This window comes from Typopeltis vanoorti, chromosome 12 (genome assembly GCF_054136105.1).
Source record: "Typopeltis vanoorti isolate ZY-2024b chromosome 12, IOZ_Tvanoo_1.0, whole genome shotgun sequence".
NCBI classification, from domain to species: Eukaryota; Metazoa; Arthropoda; class Arachnida; order Uropygi; family Thelyphonidae; genus Typopeltis; species Typopeltis vanoorti.
The window spans coordinates 136,485,724-136,503,759 of NC_143560.1; the positions used below are offsets into that span (position 1 = coordinate 136,485,724).

At 36.7% G+C, this 18,036-nt stretch overlaps 1 protein-coding gene across 1 annotated transcript in view; it reads right to left on the reverse strand.

Annotated features, from left to right (window-relative positions):
* Gcat (Glycine C-acetyltransferase) overlaps positions 1–18,036 on the reverse strand; it is a 443,581-nt gene that overhangs the window by 85,570 nt on the left and 339,975 nt on the right. Inside the window, exon 10 of the mRNA XM_090401262.1 lies at positions 6,188–6,263. Coding sequence (XP_090257388.1) covers positions 6,188–6,263 — 76 coding nt within the window. The remainder of the gene's footprint in view (positions 1–6,187; positions 6,264–18,036) is intronic.

Here is an 18,036-nt window from a genome sequence, read left to right on the forward strand (position 1 = left end):
ATAGGAATCACGCAAATTCTGCAAAGAATTAGGGGAGTCTTTGATGGAATAAATGCAAAAATATAATATCGGTGATACTCATATTTCGTGGATGACCACTGCAGACCTAGCACACCTGGAATATTCGCCCCTGATATACATATATATATATATGGCTATTCTAGTGGCAGTTCTACTGTTTAGCTTACTCAAATTACTTCGTTTATATTTGGAATCATACAAATCAAGCTTTCAATCTTCAGCTGGCTTCTTTAACATATACTAAATTAGAAATATATTTTAAACTACACACACACATATACAAACAAGGGCTGTTCGATAAGTCCATGCAAAGTCTAAGAGATAGCGCCACCAGTATGTATCAAGGTCATTTTTAGTTGCTGGCAACTGCTAGAGGATCACACACTAAGTTTCAGTCAGAGAGATCTATTACTCTGTATTTGGTGTTCATTTGAATTGATCAAGTGCCATGATTTGTGAAAAATGGATGAGAAAGAATTTCGTGTAGTGAATAAACATTACTTTTTGAAAGGCAAAATGGTTCAGGAAACCAAAGCTAATCTTGATAAACATTATGGTGAGTCTGCACCTTCGATTAGAATGGTTTATAAGTGGTTTAGTAACTTTCGAAGTGTCCATATGAGCACAAGTGATGCTGAACATTCTGGACGCCATGTTGAGTTCACTACCCCAGAAATTATTGAAAAAAATCCATAATATGGTGATGGATGATAGAAGAGTGAAGGTGCACGAAATTTCTAAGGCTGTGAGCTTCTCAAATGACTGCGTAAATAATATTTACATGAATATTTACATATGAGAAACTATCCGCAAGATGCTTGCCACATTTGCTCACACCGGATCAAAAGCATCAATGTGTGAACTGTTGCAAGCACAGCTTGAAGCTGTTTCAATGGAATCCAGAGGAATTTTTGCATTGTTTCGTAACATTGGACGAAACATGGATTCATTACTACCAGCCTGAGACCAAGGAACAGTCAAAACAATCGGCTGCAAGCAGGGAATCTGCACCAAAGAAAGTGAAAACCGTTCCTTCAACAGGAAAGGTTATGGCCACCGTCTTCTAGGATGCTCATGACATAATCTTCATAGACTTCTTGGAAAAGGGCAAAACAATTACCGGAGTGTATTATGCGTCTTTGCTGGATCGTTTAAATAATGAAATAAAGGAAAAATGACCACACTTGCCGAAAAAGAAGCTTTTTTTTCACCACGACAATGCACCCGCTCACTCTTCTGCAATTATGACTGCAAAATTGTTCAATTTACGCAAAACATCCTTTTGCATCCTCCCTACTCTCCAGATTTGACTCCCCCAGACTACTGTTTCCAAACATAAAAAAATGGCTGGTATGAAAGATGAAGTGACTGCCAAAACAGTGCCTATTTTGAAGAGTTGAAAAATCATGCTATATGGACAGGAACAAAAAACTCGAGCATCATTGGACTAAGTGTATAGACCTCAAAGGAGACTATGTTGAAAAATAAAAAATGTTTGTCCCAAAAAAATTATGTTTCCTTTATTTTTGCATGGACTTATCAAACAACTCTCGTATAGTTTGGGTTGTTCGATATCGTTTTGTTGTGTTTTTTCATCAGAAAATTAGAGTATCATAATGTATTAGTGTAGATTTTTGTGTTTTTAGAGTATTAGTATATTTACAACATATTTATTGTGATATTTTCGGCATGGCATCAACGACCATGTTGTCTGGTGATTTGAATTTGCGGGATACTATTCAGTGCAGTGAAACTGTGGAATGTGTTAAGAACAATGGGAGTACCAGAGCATTTCATTATCCTTCTGAGGAATCTTTATTATGGAGGAGTCTTCAGTTGGAATTAAAATTGGTGGAAGAAATATTAATAATTTGAGGTATGCAGATGATACCACCTTGCTAGCAGAATGCAAAGAAGATTTGGAGGAACTTATTATGAAAGTTAAAGAAGAAAGTGTTAAATATGGCCTTAAACTTAACCTCAAAAAGATAAAAGTTATGGCAACATGTGAACTTAATGATTTTGAAGTAGATGGGGAGAAAACGAAAGTAGTTAACAATTTTCTGCTCCTAGGATCCCGAATTGATCAAGATTATTGGTTATTGTACTGAAGAAGTTAGGAGATTATTACTCGGAAAGAAAGCAATGACAAATTTAAGCAAGATCTTTAAAGATATTAGCCTCAAACAAAAATCAGAATTGTGAAAGAAACGGTATTCCCTGTGGTATTGTATGGATGTGAAAGTTGGTCTCTGAATAAGAGTGAAAGAAGGAAGATAGACGCATTTGAATTATGGGTTTGAAGACTTACTAAGCAAACCAATAAATCAGTTGTAGACAGAATAAAGCCAGATTGCTCCCTCAAAGCTATGATCATCAAGCAAAAATTGTCATACTTCGGACATATTATGCAAGCAGGAGAAGAGGAAGACCAAGAATTAGATGGGTGGATGGAGTTAAAGAAGCAACTGGAATGCACTTGGAAATTCTGAAAGATATGGCCAGGGACAGATCTGAATGGAGAATGTATGTTCATAGAATCACCAGGAGTCGAAAACGACTCAATGGAACATAACAACATTCAGTGCAGTGTATGCAAAATGTATGCATCGAGAAAATTAAAGAATATGTGGAAGGAGAACGCAATAAATACCAACAATAAGATCGAAAATTATGTTAATATTGAATTAGACAAAGAATGAAATGGATATCAATAAAGAAATAGCATGCTTAAATGTTAAGTGTTTTAAAAGTGAGTGTCTATTAGGTGAGGAGAACGCAACAAATACCAATGATAAGATAGAAAATGATGTTAATATTGAACGTGCAGCTGTGGAAATAGACAAAAATGAAATGGATATCAATAAAGAAATAGCGTGCTTAAATGTTATCCTTCATAGGACAAAGTGAGAAACTGAAAAACTGCAGAAGCAGCAAGAGTTAAGCAGGGCTGAAAAAAAGAAAGAAGCAGGTGATCTGAAAGAATAATAAAGACCAACCGAACAAACAAGAAAAACAAGCAAGGAGAAAATTATGAGTGGAGACTCAATGATCAGGGGAGTACTTAAAAAAATTATTTCAAAATCATGTTTCCTGGGTGCAAAAATTCACGATAATAGCAATGCCATCCAGATGCAAAAAAGGTAAGTCAAAGAAAATGATTGTCTTGGTTGGAATCAATGATTTGAGAGGTGAGAAGTATTCTATGAGGGAGGATGTAAAGGAGTTGTTAGAAGAGACAAAACTGTAAAGCGAGGAGGTGAAGATTGTAAGTCTCCTACGACGCTATGATAGAGGCGAACTGAGGAGAAGGACACTGATAGCCAATGAGCTTATACGTAGATTGTGCAAAAGAAATGATGTAGAATTTGTGGATCTGTGGTCTCTGTTTGATGGAAAAAACGATTTATACAATGCAGATGAACTCGAATAGGAGACAGGTGGGACAGTGGCGATTCATTTGAAGCAATCTTGTGTGAGATTAAGATCAGTATGACAAAATATACAGTTGGTTGTTGCTATAGGCTAGGGAATTCCACAGATGATTTGGAAGACATACGTTGCCAAATTAGTACAATGAGCACAGGTTGAGTGATTATTATGGGGGGGACTTCAACTATGGAGATATAGACTGGAAGGAAGAAAGGCTACACGGCAGAAAGGAAACAGAATTTATACACCTGCTGAGAGATAATTACTTAAGGCAGCATGTGATGGAAGGGACTAGGGGTGGGAGGTTATTGGACCTGGTCATAGGATCAGAAGAGCTATCCATAACCAACATGATCACATTGTCTCTGATGATGAAAGTGACCATGCAGTCTTGACTTGTGAAATTGTAAAACAAGAGGAATATTCTTTCAAGAAGGGGGTATATGTGGAACTACAAGGCAGATGATTATGACAAGCATAGGAAGAAGCTTAAATTTGTGCCATGGCATAAAACACTGGATGGAAAAGATGTTAGTATGCATGGGAGATAGTTAAGGGTCAGCTAGAGGAAGCAGTATTAAATTGTATACCTCAGGTAAGGAGAGTTAATTGGATAAGGAGTTAAATGGATGAGTAATATCATTAAACATGAGCTGCAGAAGAAGAAAATGCTGTGGAAGGTGTATACAGAGAAAGGTGACTAGTAAACTCATGAACAGCACAAGGCTCAGGCAAGAAAGATGGCCAGTATATGGTAAGGAAGGCAAAATCAGATTATGAGAACCAAGAATTTAGCTAAGCAGGCCAAAGGAAATTCCAAAGAGTTCTTTCGTTATGTGGCAAGTAAGAGGAAGAATAACTATGGAATATTAACCTCAATGAGTGATGATGGTCACGAGGCGAGAGAAGCGGATAAAATAGTTGAGTCACTGAGTGACCACTGTGCAAGCATATATCTTCCTAGTGAGGTTACTGCTTTAACCTACATGACAGACACCAATGTGGGAACAGAGGTGGATGAATTGGATGTCCTTACGATATTGCAGAATCTCAACGTAAATATAGCTGTGGGATAAGATGGGATATTAACTAGGGTTTTGCAAGAATGTGCAAGAGAAATGGCAATGCCTTTGACTAAGGCGCTTAATTTAAGTCTCAGCTCTGGTAGAGTTCTAAGGGAGTGGAATGAGGGCAAAATTATTCCTTTGCATAGGGGAGGATCTAAGACTACAGTAGCAAATTATAGACCAATTAGTATCTCAGGTGTGGTGGTAAAAGTATTAGAAAAATTGGTAAAAAAAAAAGAGAATTAAAGAATGAGTAGATAAAAATATGATACTGTATGAGGATCAACATGGCTCTGTGAAGGATCGGTCATGCCTTAGTAATTTACTAACTTTTTATAATAGAGTAACAGCTGAGTTGAATAAAGGAAATGGGTACATGATGATTGATTTTGCTGGAGTTTGCAAAGGCATTTGACAGAATATCACATGAAACACTGTTATGCAAATTAGAATAGATAGGAATTGATATGACACTGGTTAAGAGAGTGGCTGCTAGACAGATATCAAAAAGTGATATATGGAGGGGCAGAATCGAGGCAAAAGCAGGTGACTAGTGGTGTGCCACAAGGTTCAGTGCTGGGACTTTTGCTGTTCATTTTATACATAAATGATATAGGAAATAACCTGAAAGGAAATATTCAGTTGTTTGCTGATGATGTGAAATTAGGGAGTAATAGTTACTCATGCCGATGCAGAGAGCTTGCAGGACAATTAAAATAGGCTGTCAATATTGGCAAAAGATAATGGGTGTCAATTTAATGTCGAGAAATGTAAAGTTATGTACTTTTGGATAAATAGATTACAAGGCGGTTATCACATTGATGGAACTTGTACTCCAGGAAATAGATGAAGCTAGAGATTCAGGAGTGGTGGTAGATAGAGAGTTAAAGTTTAGAGAGGATATACTGCTAAAGCTGGTAAGGTAGCACATAAGATTACTTGGCTAGTGAAGAACACATCAACAAGTAGAGATAAGGAAGTTGTAATTCCTTTTTATAAGGCCTCGATACACCCACATCTGGATTACTGTGATCAAGTCTGGTCCCCTGGGTTTCTTCGGAATGTGGAAGTGGTGGAGAGGATTCAGAGGCAAGTGACCAAGATGGTGAGTGGCCCATGGAATGTAGCCTATGAGGATAGATTGAAGGTGTGTGGATTGCAGAAGTTGGTTGATAAGAAAAAAAGAAGGGATATGATAGAATCATTTAAGTTTCTTAAAGGGATTTATAGGATAGATTGAGGGGAAATGTTTCAGCATTTGGCTAGAGGGACCAGATCAAGGGGTCATCCCTGGAAGTTGAATAAAGGTGTGGTCAGTAGGGATGTGAGGACTAGATTTTTTGCTTGGAAAGTGGTGAATGAGTGGAATGGGTTGCCAGAGTCAGTTGTGAGTGCTTTTTCTGTTAATGGGTTCAAGGAGAGGTATGATAGATTGTGTGGATATATTGGGTCTCCCGCACCCGCACGGAGTCTTCGTGCCCGTATAATAATAATAATAATAATAATAATAATTATTATTATTATTATTATTTAACTGAGGAGTTTTTTCACTGTTACTGTTCTGAACATCTCAAATTTTAAAGCACTAATTAATAGTCACATACAGAGATAATAAGTTAACTTTATATGCAGACTGTTCATAATTCTAAATACTTTTTTTATCTTACCCAACATTTCATCAGCAAATAAACTTGCTAAGCGTGCATCTCCCAGCATTACTGGACATATTGGATGATCATCACCCTGTAAAATAAAACATTTTTAAGTATACGGATTTTAAAAAGTCATAATTTTTGAAGTGGATTTGCATGTTTTCTATGGATAACTGCAATTGAAATGCAAGGTCAAATTTCATTCCAGAATTTCCATAATACTGCAAAAACAGGGAGATAGGTTAGCCGCATTAGATTAGATGAAAAATGAAACATAGAATGGAAAAGAAGAGAGAATTAGGTCAACAAAGAATGAAACGACAGAAAACTATATCCAGTAGTGGATGGGAGGAGACTGAAGAAGAAGAGCATGTTTAAAAATGAAAATGTGACATGAAAATAATGGCTACTGTACAAGAGTTGCTTTCAACACAAATAACTATAATATGCAGTGCGATTCCTGATTGTGGCATGCATTTTATTGCATATTATAACTGATTGATAATTATGGTTGGACACTAAATTGGTTGTCTATGCTGGAAGAAGAAAGCCAGTAGTGGTGTGACATGGATGTGTTTTAGGAAAATTATTTTAATTTAAAGATGACATTATATTCTTGTTTAATACTTTATCCAAGTGTAAGCAAGCAAAGTTTGCATATGAAGTATCTTCACGACTAGGCTACTTGTATATAGAGGCCAGTGACTTCACATTAATTGCTTTAGTATTCCATTATGCAAAGTGCATATCTTTTCAGGTTAGTATAATGTTATGCATTATGGGAAGGGTCATTGCCAAGACTAGTTGAGAAGTATGAGGAGCAAAAGTGATGGTGTGTGTCTCTCCAGGAGGATTTGTATAGATTAACTGTGTGGGCAGTTAAATGGAACTAGTAATTTAATCTTGCCAAGACTGCAAAGTTTTGAAATTTGGAAGGCAAGGATGAGATGTTGTATACACTATTGAATATAATTAGCAGGGATATATTGAAGTAGGCAGAAAGGATAGAGGACCAGAAATTTTGGAGCCACATATAAAGATGGTAAGAAAAATCACCACAACAGATAATGGCAAATGAATGTGGTAATGTTGGTTAGTTAGTTGGTTGATTTATTGGTGCAAGGATGGCAAAGATCATATTGTGCATAGCAATGGCCACAGCAGTAGTACACAAGGTATTAATAAATAGTCAGAAAGAGATGCATTAGTAAATATGTCTGTACAAAAATGAAACTAATCAATGCAGTATCAACACATAAATAAAATTTATAATCAAATGTATTTGTATAAATTAATTCTTTGTGTTGTCTTGTCTTAAGCTTTTTACGAGCCTTTAAGGCTCTTTAGCTGTGGACTGCAACCGTCTTGAGGATGAGGTGGTTGGCCCTATGCCTCCCAGTGTGTCATACGTCTATACCTGTGTGTGCTTATGGGTGAAAAAACCACCAACCTCTGTATGAGACCAGCTAACTCACCTTTAGTCGAAAGAGACTAGATAAAGATTCCTCATGTCACGGACAGGAATCGAACCCAGGTCTTTCCAACCAAAGGGTTTTGTCTATACCAAATGAGCTATGGAGGCTCTCAAATTAATTCTTCATAAAAAATTTAAAATGTCATACAATTTGTGATAACATCTGCCTGAGTAAATGGGAAGGCTAAATAGACAAAAATTTCATTCCTCTCTTCTCATGTGGCACTCTACCAGAAAATAAAAAAAATGGTAAGATGAGTGTTGTATTTTTCACACACAGGTGAGTCATCAGCCCTCAGTAAATAAGAATGTGTAAGATGACCTATTTGCAGCCTAGCAAGAACAACTTCCTGTGTACCATCCCAAATGGGTGTACAGTATTCTGAGAATGGGCAGATTTGAGATTTATATAGGGAGTCAGCAAAGGTTGGTCGACTGGTAGAGCCTCTGTTACTAATGGCTCATGCAAAAAGTTAAGCAAGTTTGAGTGTGGTTACTAGTTGGAAGGGAAACAATCGTTCGATGCTGTTGGCACACTCTTCTTTGATGAATCTTTGGACTCCCTGGCGGTGTCACATGATAATAATAATAAATAATAATAATAGTAGCTTCTTGTAAAATAGCTTCTTGAGCAGAAAAGCATGCCTAGTTTTTTTGTTTTTTTCTTAAGCTAAGCAAATTATTTGTGATGTGTTTGTGCCAAGAGGTAAATGTCAGTCCAAGGAGAGAGAGAGTTCAGCTTGTATGGTGATGTGAGTATTACTGAGGATGAGGGAAGGTGAGTTGAGATCCCTTTTGCAACAGAAAAGAAAGTACTGTTTTTTGGTGGCATTGAAGGTAATTAGGTTATCCTTGCTCCACACTGAAAGATGATATGGAGATCAATGTTTAAGGTACTGGTTGCAGATGATTTTGATGTAAGGGTTGTCTGAGAACTACATGTTTTGTCAAAGGAGTATGATGAGTGGAGAGTGCTATTGTCAGCAAAGCTATTGATAGGATTCATAGTGATGGAGAATAAATCATTTATGTATAAGAGAAAGAGGGTAGGTGAGAGAAGAGAGACCTGGGGTACTCTTGCATTGGCGGCAAAGTTCAAAGAAAGGGTGCAATCCACCATGGCATGCAGTGAATGACCGGAGAGAAAGCTGGCTATCCAGTTACAGAGGATGGGTAGTAGACCAAAGGAAGGAAGTGCAAAGGGCCTTGATGCCAAACATGATCCAAAGCCTTGGAAATGTCAAGGGCAACAGTACACATTTCTTCAAACCTTAATATGGCACGTTTCCAGTGGTGAATAATGTAGACTAAGATATCAGCCATGGATCTGGATTGGCAGAATCCATACTGGGGTCACTAATTAACTGGTAGGTAGAGAAGAAGTTGACCAATGATATCTTTCTCCATTATTTTGGAGAGGACTGAGATGATGGCAATTGGTCGGCAGCTGAACAATAGACTTTTATCTCTCTTTTTTTTTTGGAATAGGTTAGATATATGTTAGGTTCTATGAGATGGGGGTAGGTGCCAGCTGAGTATAGAAGGTTGAAGAGACTATAGAGGACAGGTGTTAGCTCTGGAGTACAACAGTTGATTACAGTAGGAGAGATGCCATCATGACCAGACAACTTTGTAGTGTTCAGGCTGTTTGATATTCTTCTTATGTCTTACTGTTGAAAGGCCACAGAAGGCATATGGTGCTCATTTGTTGGTATGGAAGGAGGTGATTTGTCTTTGACGTCTATGCAGGAGTTAGAAGAAAAGAGTGATACTAGGAGGTCAGATATATCTTTGTGTACTGGAACAGTGGTGCCATCTAGATGGGAGAGAGTTGGGAGTGCAGGTGATGATTTTTGTGAGGGATCAGAAGGCAAGGCTACTGTTGGACAAGAGACAAGTTTCATACTAGTGGCTTTTATGAAGTTGAATTTGGATTTTCTGATAGTTAATTTACATTTCTTGCATGCTTCTGCACAGGCTGAGTATGAAGCTTGGGTTCTTGATGTAAGTCACCTGTGGTAAGCTGAGTTTTTTTTTCTTCGAATGTTTTTATACATCTTCTGTTGAACCAGGACTCAGAAACTGGATGGGAATTTTGGATGGAATGGGAGATGAATGCCTTCATGCCACTGAGGATGATTTCTCTGACTTGCTCAGTGCAGGTATCTGGGTCAGAAGAGCAGAAGCAATAGTCATGTCATGAGAGTAGTAGCTCCAGAGATCAATCCCACTTTGTATCACTGTAGTGCAAGAAGTCATGAGGTTAGGTGTGGTCAGAGGAGGGATGTACTAGAAACTTGCACTAGATTGTGGTCTGAGTTAGTTAATTGTGTAGAGGAAAGATAACTTCTACAGTGTGTCTGGAAGGAAAGCTAGTTAAAAAAAATCAAGGGTATTGGGAAAGAGAAGGGGATTATCTGGAATTTAGATAGGTAGCTGCATGATTTGTGTTAGATCGTTGTTTATAGTAAACACCTGCATCACCTTTGGTTTGATCTGTAGCGTTGGAGAAGGGGAGCCAGTTGGAGTTGTGGACATTCAGGTCACCAAGTACAATAACTTCACTGTTTTGGTAGCTGGTCGATTTTCACGGAAAGGAAGGTGAAGAGATCTTTGTGGTCTTCAGAGTTTGGAGACCAGTAAATGCAGCAGATGAATATTACTAAGCAGGGCAAGGAGACCTTCAACCAGAGTAGGTCAAAAGCAGGGGATTCTAAATTTCACCTTCTCTGGCAGGCAATGTTAGAATGCACAAAGGGACAGGTGCCACCTATGTGGCGAAATAAATCACAAAGAGTATAACTGGGAGAACTGTGGTTGAAGTAGCTGTAATTTAGATTTCTGTTAAAAGAAGGAGGCCTGGTTTGGATGTCTATATGTGGTGATGAACACTGTTTATGCTGGAATTTTATGCTGTGGATGTTTCCGAAGTGGATGTGGAAATGAATTTTTTTTTTTTTTTTTTCGTAGGGATCTACCAAACCATGGTGAGTTTGGAATATTGTGTTTGATTTGAATTGTTTGGATAAATTGATTGTTGAAGGAGATTTACTATTGTTAAATTGTGAATGAAGAATTTTATGATTTATTAATACTTTATTCATAATTTAACATATATTGTATTTCCTGAGCTAAGTTTGCGCCTGTGTAAATTGTAAATTAAACACTTACTGTTAAATTTTTATTGAATAATAATTGTAATATTTTTTAGTTATTTATTCTGTATAAATTTCTTATATAATGTAAATATATCCTAAATGAATTGTGATATATGTTTTGTATTATTGTAAATGAAAGTGAAAGTAAATTTAAGCAATTCTGCTATTATGAGATTTGATTGGTCACTGTCAAGGAAACGGAGTTATTTTTAGGTAGCACATGATTAGAGCGTGGAGTACTGTATACAAAGGGAGAAGCGAGTTGTTATGAGCTGAACTGATCAGAACCAGATTTTGGCAGGAAAGAGGAGAACAGAGTTAATTCGAAAACGAAAGTAAGATATAGAAAGAAGCCCTAGAGAGAGCATAGAGTGTGGTAGCGAGTAGCAGAGGGGAAATTTATATATGCCGTAAATTGACTAGGAAGGACCGGGAATTAATACGCATTTCGAATTACTTCTATGGGAGTTCTGATACTACGATAAATTCCAAATGTTTAGTGGAAGAATAGTGCAGAACTGAAGTTGATACATAGAAGAAAATAAGGAATTAGTAGATAACTTAAACCAAGTGCATCAAGATTTGTATATTTCTGTGTCTACAATCCAGTTATTATAGTGGAAGATTTCCTTTGAATTGTGTTGCCATTAAGTAAAAGTCAACAAGAATTTCAAATGTGCCTATGCAAATTAGATGTGTAGAAGCAGTAATCCGGTAGATTACTGCTTCTAAAGAAGAGTTGTCCTTTCTATAACCTGTGTGAAGCAATAACAGTTAACTCCGCTGGATATATTTTGACCTTAGCTGTGATGTTATGTCGATTAATGGTCGGATGTTAGATGTACTGAAGTACTTTCCCCTCGAATAATAAGTGGTATGTTGTTCTATTAAGTGTTAGCTGACTGAGAAAGAATATAGTGTAGCCTGTCACAGGATTAGTTATTGTGACATTAAGAAACTGAGCATAAAGAACTAAAAAATTAATGTTTGATAGTTAATGAATTGTAATTATTCTGAATACTTTAAACTGAGCTAATCTATTTATGATTTAATTCATCCAATTGGGTAGAGAGAACTATGTGAAAAAATTACTGATGCTTTAAGAATTAAGAAGTGTCAACATTAGCCATAATCCTCAAACCTAAATAAGAAGTTACTAATATCTGAATATGAATTTTTGTAATTGTTCAATTTGATAACCTTTTGCAGATATTTATGCTTGAATGTATACGTTGTACTATTCCACATTAAATGTTTTCTTTTGTTGAGTTAATCTTGGTGTTTGCCTGATTTTCTTTCATTGCACCGCTCATAAAATTAATCGGACCTTTGCAGAAGCCTTAAAAGCTATTAATAACCTCGGCCTGAAAACAAGGTGGTAAAATAAGTATAGTTGATGATTGATTCCTCTATATGGTTTAGACTAATCTGAATATAGGGTGGCGCAGTATAATATAAATTTTTTTATATTCAGATGAGCATCAATCAACTATCGAAGAGAAACGGAATTTAAGGAGGTAAAGATAAGATTAATAAACCAACAAAAATGGAACAGTCAGTTATGTAGGACATTCCAACACTATTATTATTATTTACAACATCTACATGGAGTACAGAGATTCATCGTGGGAGATCCAAATTAATGATTATACACACAAATCCTAACGTACCTCCCCTTGCATCCATTCACTGTCAAGGAACTCGAAACCAATTCTTGCAATCCATTCCACTCACTCACCACTCTCCATCCAAAAAATCTGGTCCACATACTACACAACTTCCAAGGATGGCTCCTATTTCTCTGACTAATTTTTCCTATATTGAAAAATTCACTTACATCAATTTTTAAAACCCCTTTAATATCTTAAAAGTTTCTAGCATGTCCCCTCATTTCTGCTAAACAACTTTGGAATCCACAAACCTTCAACTTATCCTTGTAGGGAGTATTCCACAGACCTATCACACATTTGTCTCTGAATCCTCTCTACCACCTCCTGGTCTCCAAAGAAACCAAGGCCTTATAATCATAGCCTTATAAAGTGGGATAATAACTTCCTTATTTTTACTTGTTAGTGTATTTTTCAACATCGGAGTAATTCACTGAGCTATTTTAACAACTTCTGCAATATGCCCCCTGATCTTCAACTCTTTGTCCACCATTATCCCCAAGTTCCTAGCCTCATCAATTTCCTGAAAAACAATACCATCAATATGATATTGATGGTATTGGTATTCGAGTGGAAAAGGTTGCACCATGTACAACCTTTTCTACTCGAAGTGTATAACCTTACATTTTGCAACATTAAATTGACAATCATTATAAGCACCTCTGTAGCGCAATTGGAAGAACGACGGTACGTTGCGCTCTTCGATTAGAAAAGGCCTAAGTTCAATTCATGTTGTGATGGGAGGAATCTTTATATGGACTTTTTCAATTGAAGGTGGGTTAACCGATCTCATACGGAGGTAGCAGGGTTTTTTTCCTGGAAAAACGGGTTTTTCATCCCACATACAGACAAATTGGCCCTTCAGAACACATGCAATTTACAGACAAAAAATACTAGTTGTACAGTGGGTGTCCTCCCGCGATGAGTCTTTGGACTCCTTGGAGGTGTCACGAATAATAATAATAATTATTATCCTTTGGCCACAATTCCAATTTATTTAAATCATTCTACATCTACATATCTACACATTTATCAACTATTGTTCTTCCCAGTTTCGCATCATCAGCACAGCAAACAACTGAATATCCCCTGTTAAATCTTTCCATATGTCACTGATATACAAATTAAAGAGTAGTGGTCCTAGTACCGAACCCTGAGGTACTCCATTAGTCACTATCATTCTCCTGGACTCCACTCCACCATATACTATTCACTCGTGTCTGTCCATCAGCTCCTCCCCCCACCCACCCCTATCCATGCTACTAGCCTTAAATCCATTCCCATTTGCTCCAGCTTTTGTAATAGTTTTCCATGTAGCATTCTGTCAAATGCCTTGGCAAAGTAGAGCAGTATCATGCTGTAGCCATTACCTTTATCCAATTTTGCTGTCACTTTATTATAAAATGTGAATAAGTTATTAAGACAGGACCTATTCTTTGCAGAGCCATGCTGCCCACTATAGAATATCGCATCCTTACCCACCTACTGTTGTATTTTACCCTTCACCAATTTTTCCAATACTTTAACAACAACCACTCACGATATATCGATGATGATATAGAGTAATTCATAGTAAAGAATTTACTATGAATTACTGTATATCATCAAGAGTAGTATATGGTGGAGTAAAATAAATATCACTCTCAGGTAAAGTGGAGGCATTCCACCAGAACATGATATAGAGTAATTCATAGTAAAGAATTTATGGAGACATAGTTTGCTACCCCTATCTTGAAGCCACCTTTATGCACTGGTACTATATTACCCTCTTTCCATTCTCCTGGAACCCAGCCAGAGCTGAGACTTAGATTGAACAACTTTGTCAGAGGCAATGGCAATTCTCTTGCACATTCACGTAGTACACAGGCTGATATGGCACCCAATCCCACTGCTGTGTTCACATTCATATTTTTTAATATGCTGAGCATCTCCTATTCATCTACCTCAATTATTATCTGTCTGTAACATCAGCAACTGTAAAATCACCACCTGAATGATAAATCTTTACAAAATGATCACTCAGCAATTCAACTATTTCTTCTGGCTCATGTTTGGCAACTTCCCACAACAAGACTGCATGGTCTCTCTCCCTAGTTGGAGACAGAGTGTCTACCTTGGTTATGGATATATCGTCTGATGCCGTTATGAGATCTGGCACTCAAACTCCTTGTCCCCTCTATAACATATTGTTTCATGTAATTATCCCTTAGCAACTGTGTAAATCCCACTTCCATCTTGCCACCCCCACCTTTCCTCCATCAAATCGATGTCTGCATAGTTAGTCTCCCATAATAATTGTTCAACCTATACTCATTGTGCTAATCTGCTGATACATGGCATCTACATCTTCCTGTGGATCTCCCCCCCAAGTCTATAACAGCACCCAACAACGTATTTTGTCCTATTTGCCTCTATCTCACACCAGACAGCATCAAATGAGCATTTCCCCCAGGCCTAAAATCCTCCTTAACTTCTAATGTTGTTGGTTGTAATTCTTCACTATCATCAGCAATATCTCACTTGCTGTCAGGGACACCTACACTGCTTCTATGTCTCAATTATATTGAGATATAGAAGCGGGCAAGAGGTTCAGATCAATGTGGATGAGGTTTTTCACAGAATGAGGAGGGAGGAGTACAAAAAAAAACATCCCTGGAACTATATAGGAGGATATAAGCATGGGAGTTAAGAGTAGGTTTTTTGCATGGAGAATAGTGGGTGGGTAGTTGGAATGTGCCAGATGCAGAGACAGTGAATACAGTTAAGTCACAGTACGATGAACTGTGTGTATGACAGTGGAACTTCTCACAATGAGTCTCTGGACTCTACAGAGGTCTGATGACGATAGTAATATACAAAACAACCAAATGAAAAAACTTTCTTCAACTTTCTCTGATTCAGAGTATTTTAGTAATAACGTGATACACTTTTCCTAATTGTATATGGAAAATATATTATATCTACATAGATTCAATCTTGGTATCTTCCTGGGTCTAGCTCCCACTGATGAGTCCTCAATAAAAATTGCAACAAGTCTGGGTAGTAAATCTTCCCATAATGCATAGCAAAATGCATGTCTGAAAGGAAGTGTGCTTTACATTATGGGACATAGGCAACTGATGTGAAGTCAACAAACTATATGGAAGCAGGTTAGCTATGAAGATACTTCACATGCCAACTTATACTTACACCCAGGTAAGGATTAAAACAAGAATATGATTTCTGGTCAAGTTTAATATATTTGAATAGACGATTTAAGTAGGCAGTTGTGTGGAACTACAAATTTAATTTTATGAAGTGCAACGTTCTGACTTTTAGAAAGCATAGATAGGATTTAATATATACAATTGATGGGCATATCTTAAAAGTTTGTTTGGAATTTATTAGCATAAGGGCAATTACGGCCAAAATGTCTAACGTCAAAGGTTATAGCAATGCATGTGAAAAATAAATAACTAAATAAGTAAATAAATAACTGTGTACAAGAAAACAAAGTGAAAAAGTTTAACAATGCAGCATATAAGATACATTTATGATCCAAATTAATTAAAACCTTCATGTATTTTGTCTGAGTCCAATAAAACCTACATGAATGTGTATGACTTAGCGAGCAGTATAAAATAAATATCACTCTCAGGTAAAGTGCAGGAATTCCACCAGAACATGATATAGAGTAATTCATAGTAAAGAATTTATGGAGACACAACACACATATTAGAATAATTACTTTACTTAACATTAGGAAAGTAACATTCAGTGTTTTGACCTCTGTATTGAGGTCATCATCAGGAAAAATACATGTGTATTTTTCCTGAGTTTGCTGCCCCTCTCAACACACACCAAAAATACCATAAAAAGTCAAAACGATGTATAGGGAAATAAATTAAACACTATGTTTATTTTCGAAGTAAAACTTTAATTTCAACATTCTAAAATGTTATTTTTCTTGCTTTTCTGTTAGCAAGTTTTCTGTTAGAAATTTAGGTAATTCTTAATCAATTTTATTTAGAAAAACTCCTCTCACAGCTAACAACGCTTACAGCAATTGTGAGGAAAATTCGCTGTAGTATTACAATAGTTGGAACTGAGTTCTCAAGACTGTATTTTAGAATTAACTGCAAAAGTTCAAAAATGTTCAGAGTGCCGTCTGGGGTGGACAGCCCCCTCTAGCTATGCCTCTGTCTTGGAATGATTAGTCGATCATTTTTGTTCAGGTTTGGATATTTCAGCATTTCACAAGCTTATTTGAATTTTCTTTCAAACCAGGTTTTGGTGCAGTGTAGGGACTTAGTCAATTCTGTGACATGTTTGGAGTGCATGGTCTGATAGGCCAGTTTTACCATAGTGGAGGTATTTAATGTGCCGTTTGGGATGGTGCATCCTGTTACCCCTATGTAAGGTTACACGTACACTGAATTTTGTAAACTCCTGGGTGGACCAGGTATGGCAAAGGATCTTTGAAAGAGCTAAGTAAATTTCTTAATTTTGTAAGGGGTTTGAATGTAGTCTTAGTGTTGTATTTCAGTAGTGTTCTATCTATTTTTTCTGAAATTATATTTTATTTTGGTTTTGCAGAAGAATTAAGAAGAATGGGAACTGGTTCGAATTTCAGCTACTAATTCCGCTAAGAAATAAGCTAATTGGAAAGGCTAAGAAATTTTTTATTCCTCCCCAATACTAAGAAACACATTAGATTATTCAAAATTTAAAGATACATTAATTATCAAATACTCTAAAGTTAGGAGCATAAGCAAAAATATATGGAAATTATACAACTACATACAAAGGGAGAAGGAAAGTGTTGCAGACTTTTATCACAGATTACTGACTCTTGCAAGTAGTCTGAGTGTTTTTGAGGAGGATAAGCCGCATTTAGATTAGGCAGTCTTCCATCAATTTTGATTGGGATTAAGGGAAGAACTAAAAGAAACAGCATATAAAAAGAATATAAAGAACTTGGAAGAGTGTTACCTTGCAGTCACAGACAGAGAGGAAAGGCTTGGTGATATACATCCCGCCTCTATCCCCAAACAAGTACACTCAATTAAACAAGAAGGCGATTCCACCTGTAACTCAAAAAAGGTTCTTGATATGCTGAAAGAAAACCCCGAAGAGAAGTGGAAGGAAACAAGGCTCATATTAAGGTTATAAGTAGAGAAATTGACCACTGAACCGAAGTTAACTGATCCCTTTCACATGGAGTCAGTAAGATTATTAATTAAACATGAAATAGAGAGGTGTTAAATATTGTGTTGTTCTGCACCATTGTTATGTCATGTTACTTTTCCTAAAATGATTTACTTCCTTTATGAATTCGACCTCTCTACAATAACTACAAGACTTACCAAATTTCCCTGACTCTAATATTTGTATCACTTCTTACGTGTTCATTTAATAAGGAAAGCAAATTCTATATCTCTAGCCGACTCCCAATTTTACTCACTTGCTCACCCCAACTGTTAAAGGTTATTCCTTGCTAAAAGAAACAAATCCTCTAATTTCTTTCTGGGGTCGTCTCCTCTTCAGATATTGATAAATTTATTTTTTAAAGCTGCGCCAGCCAAT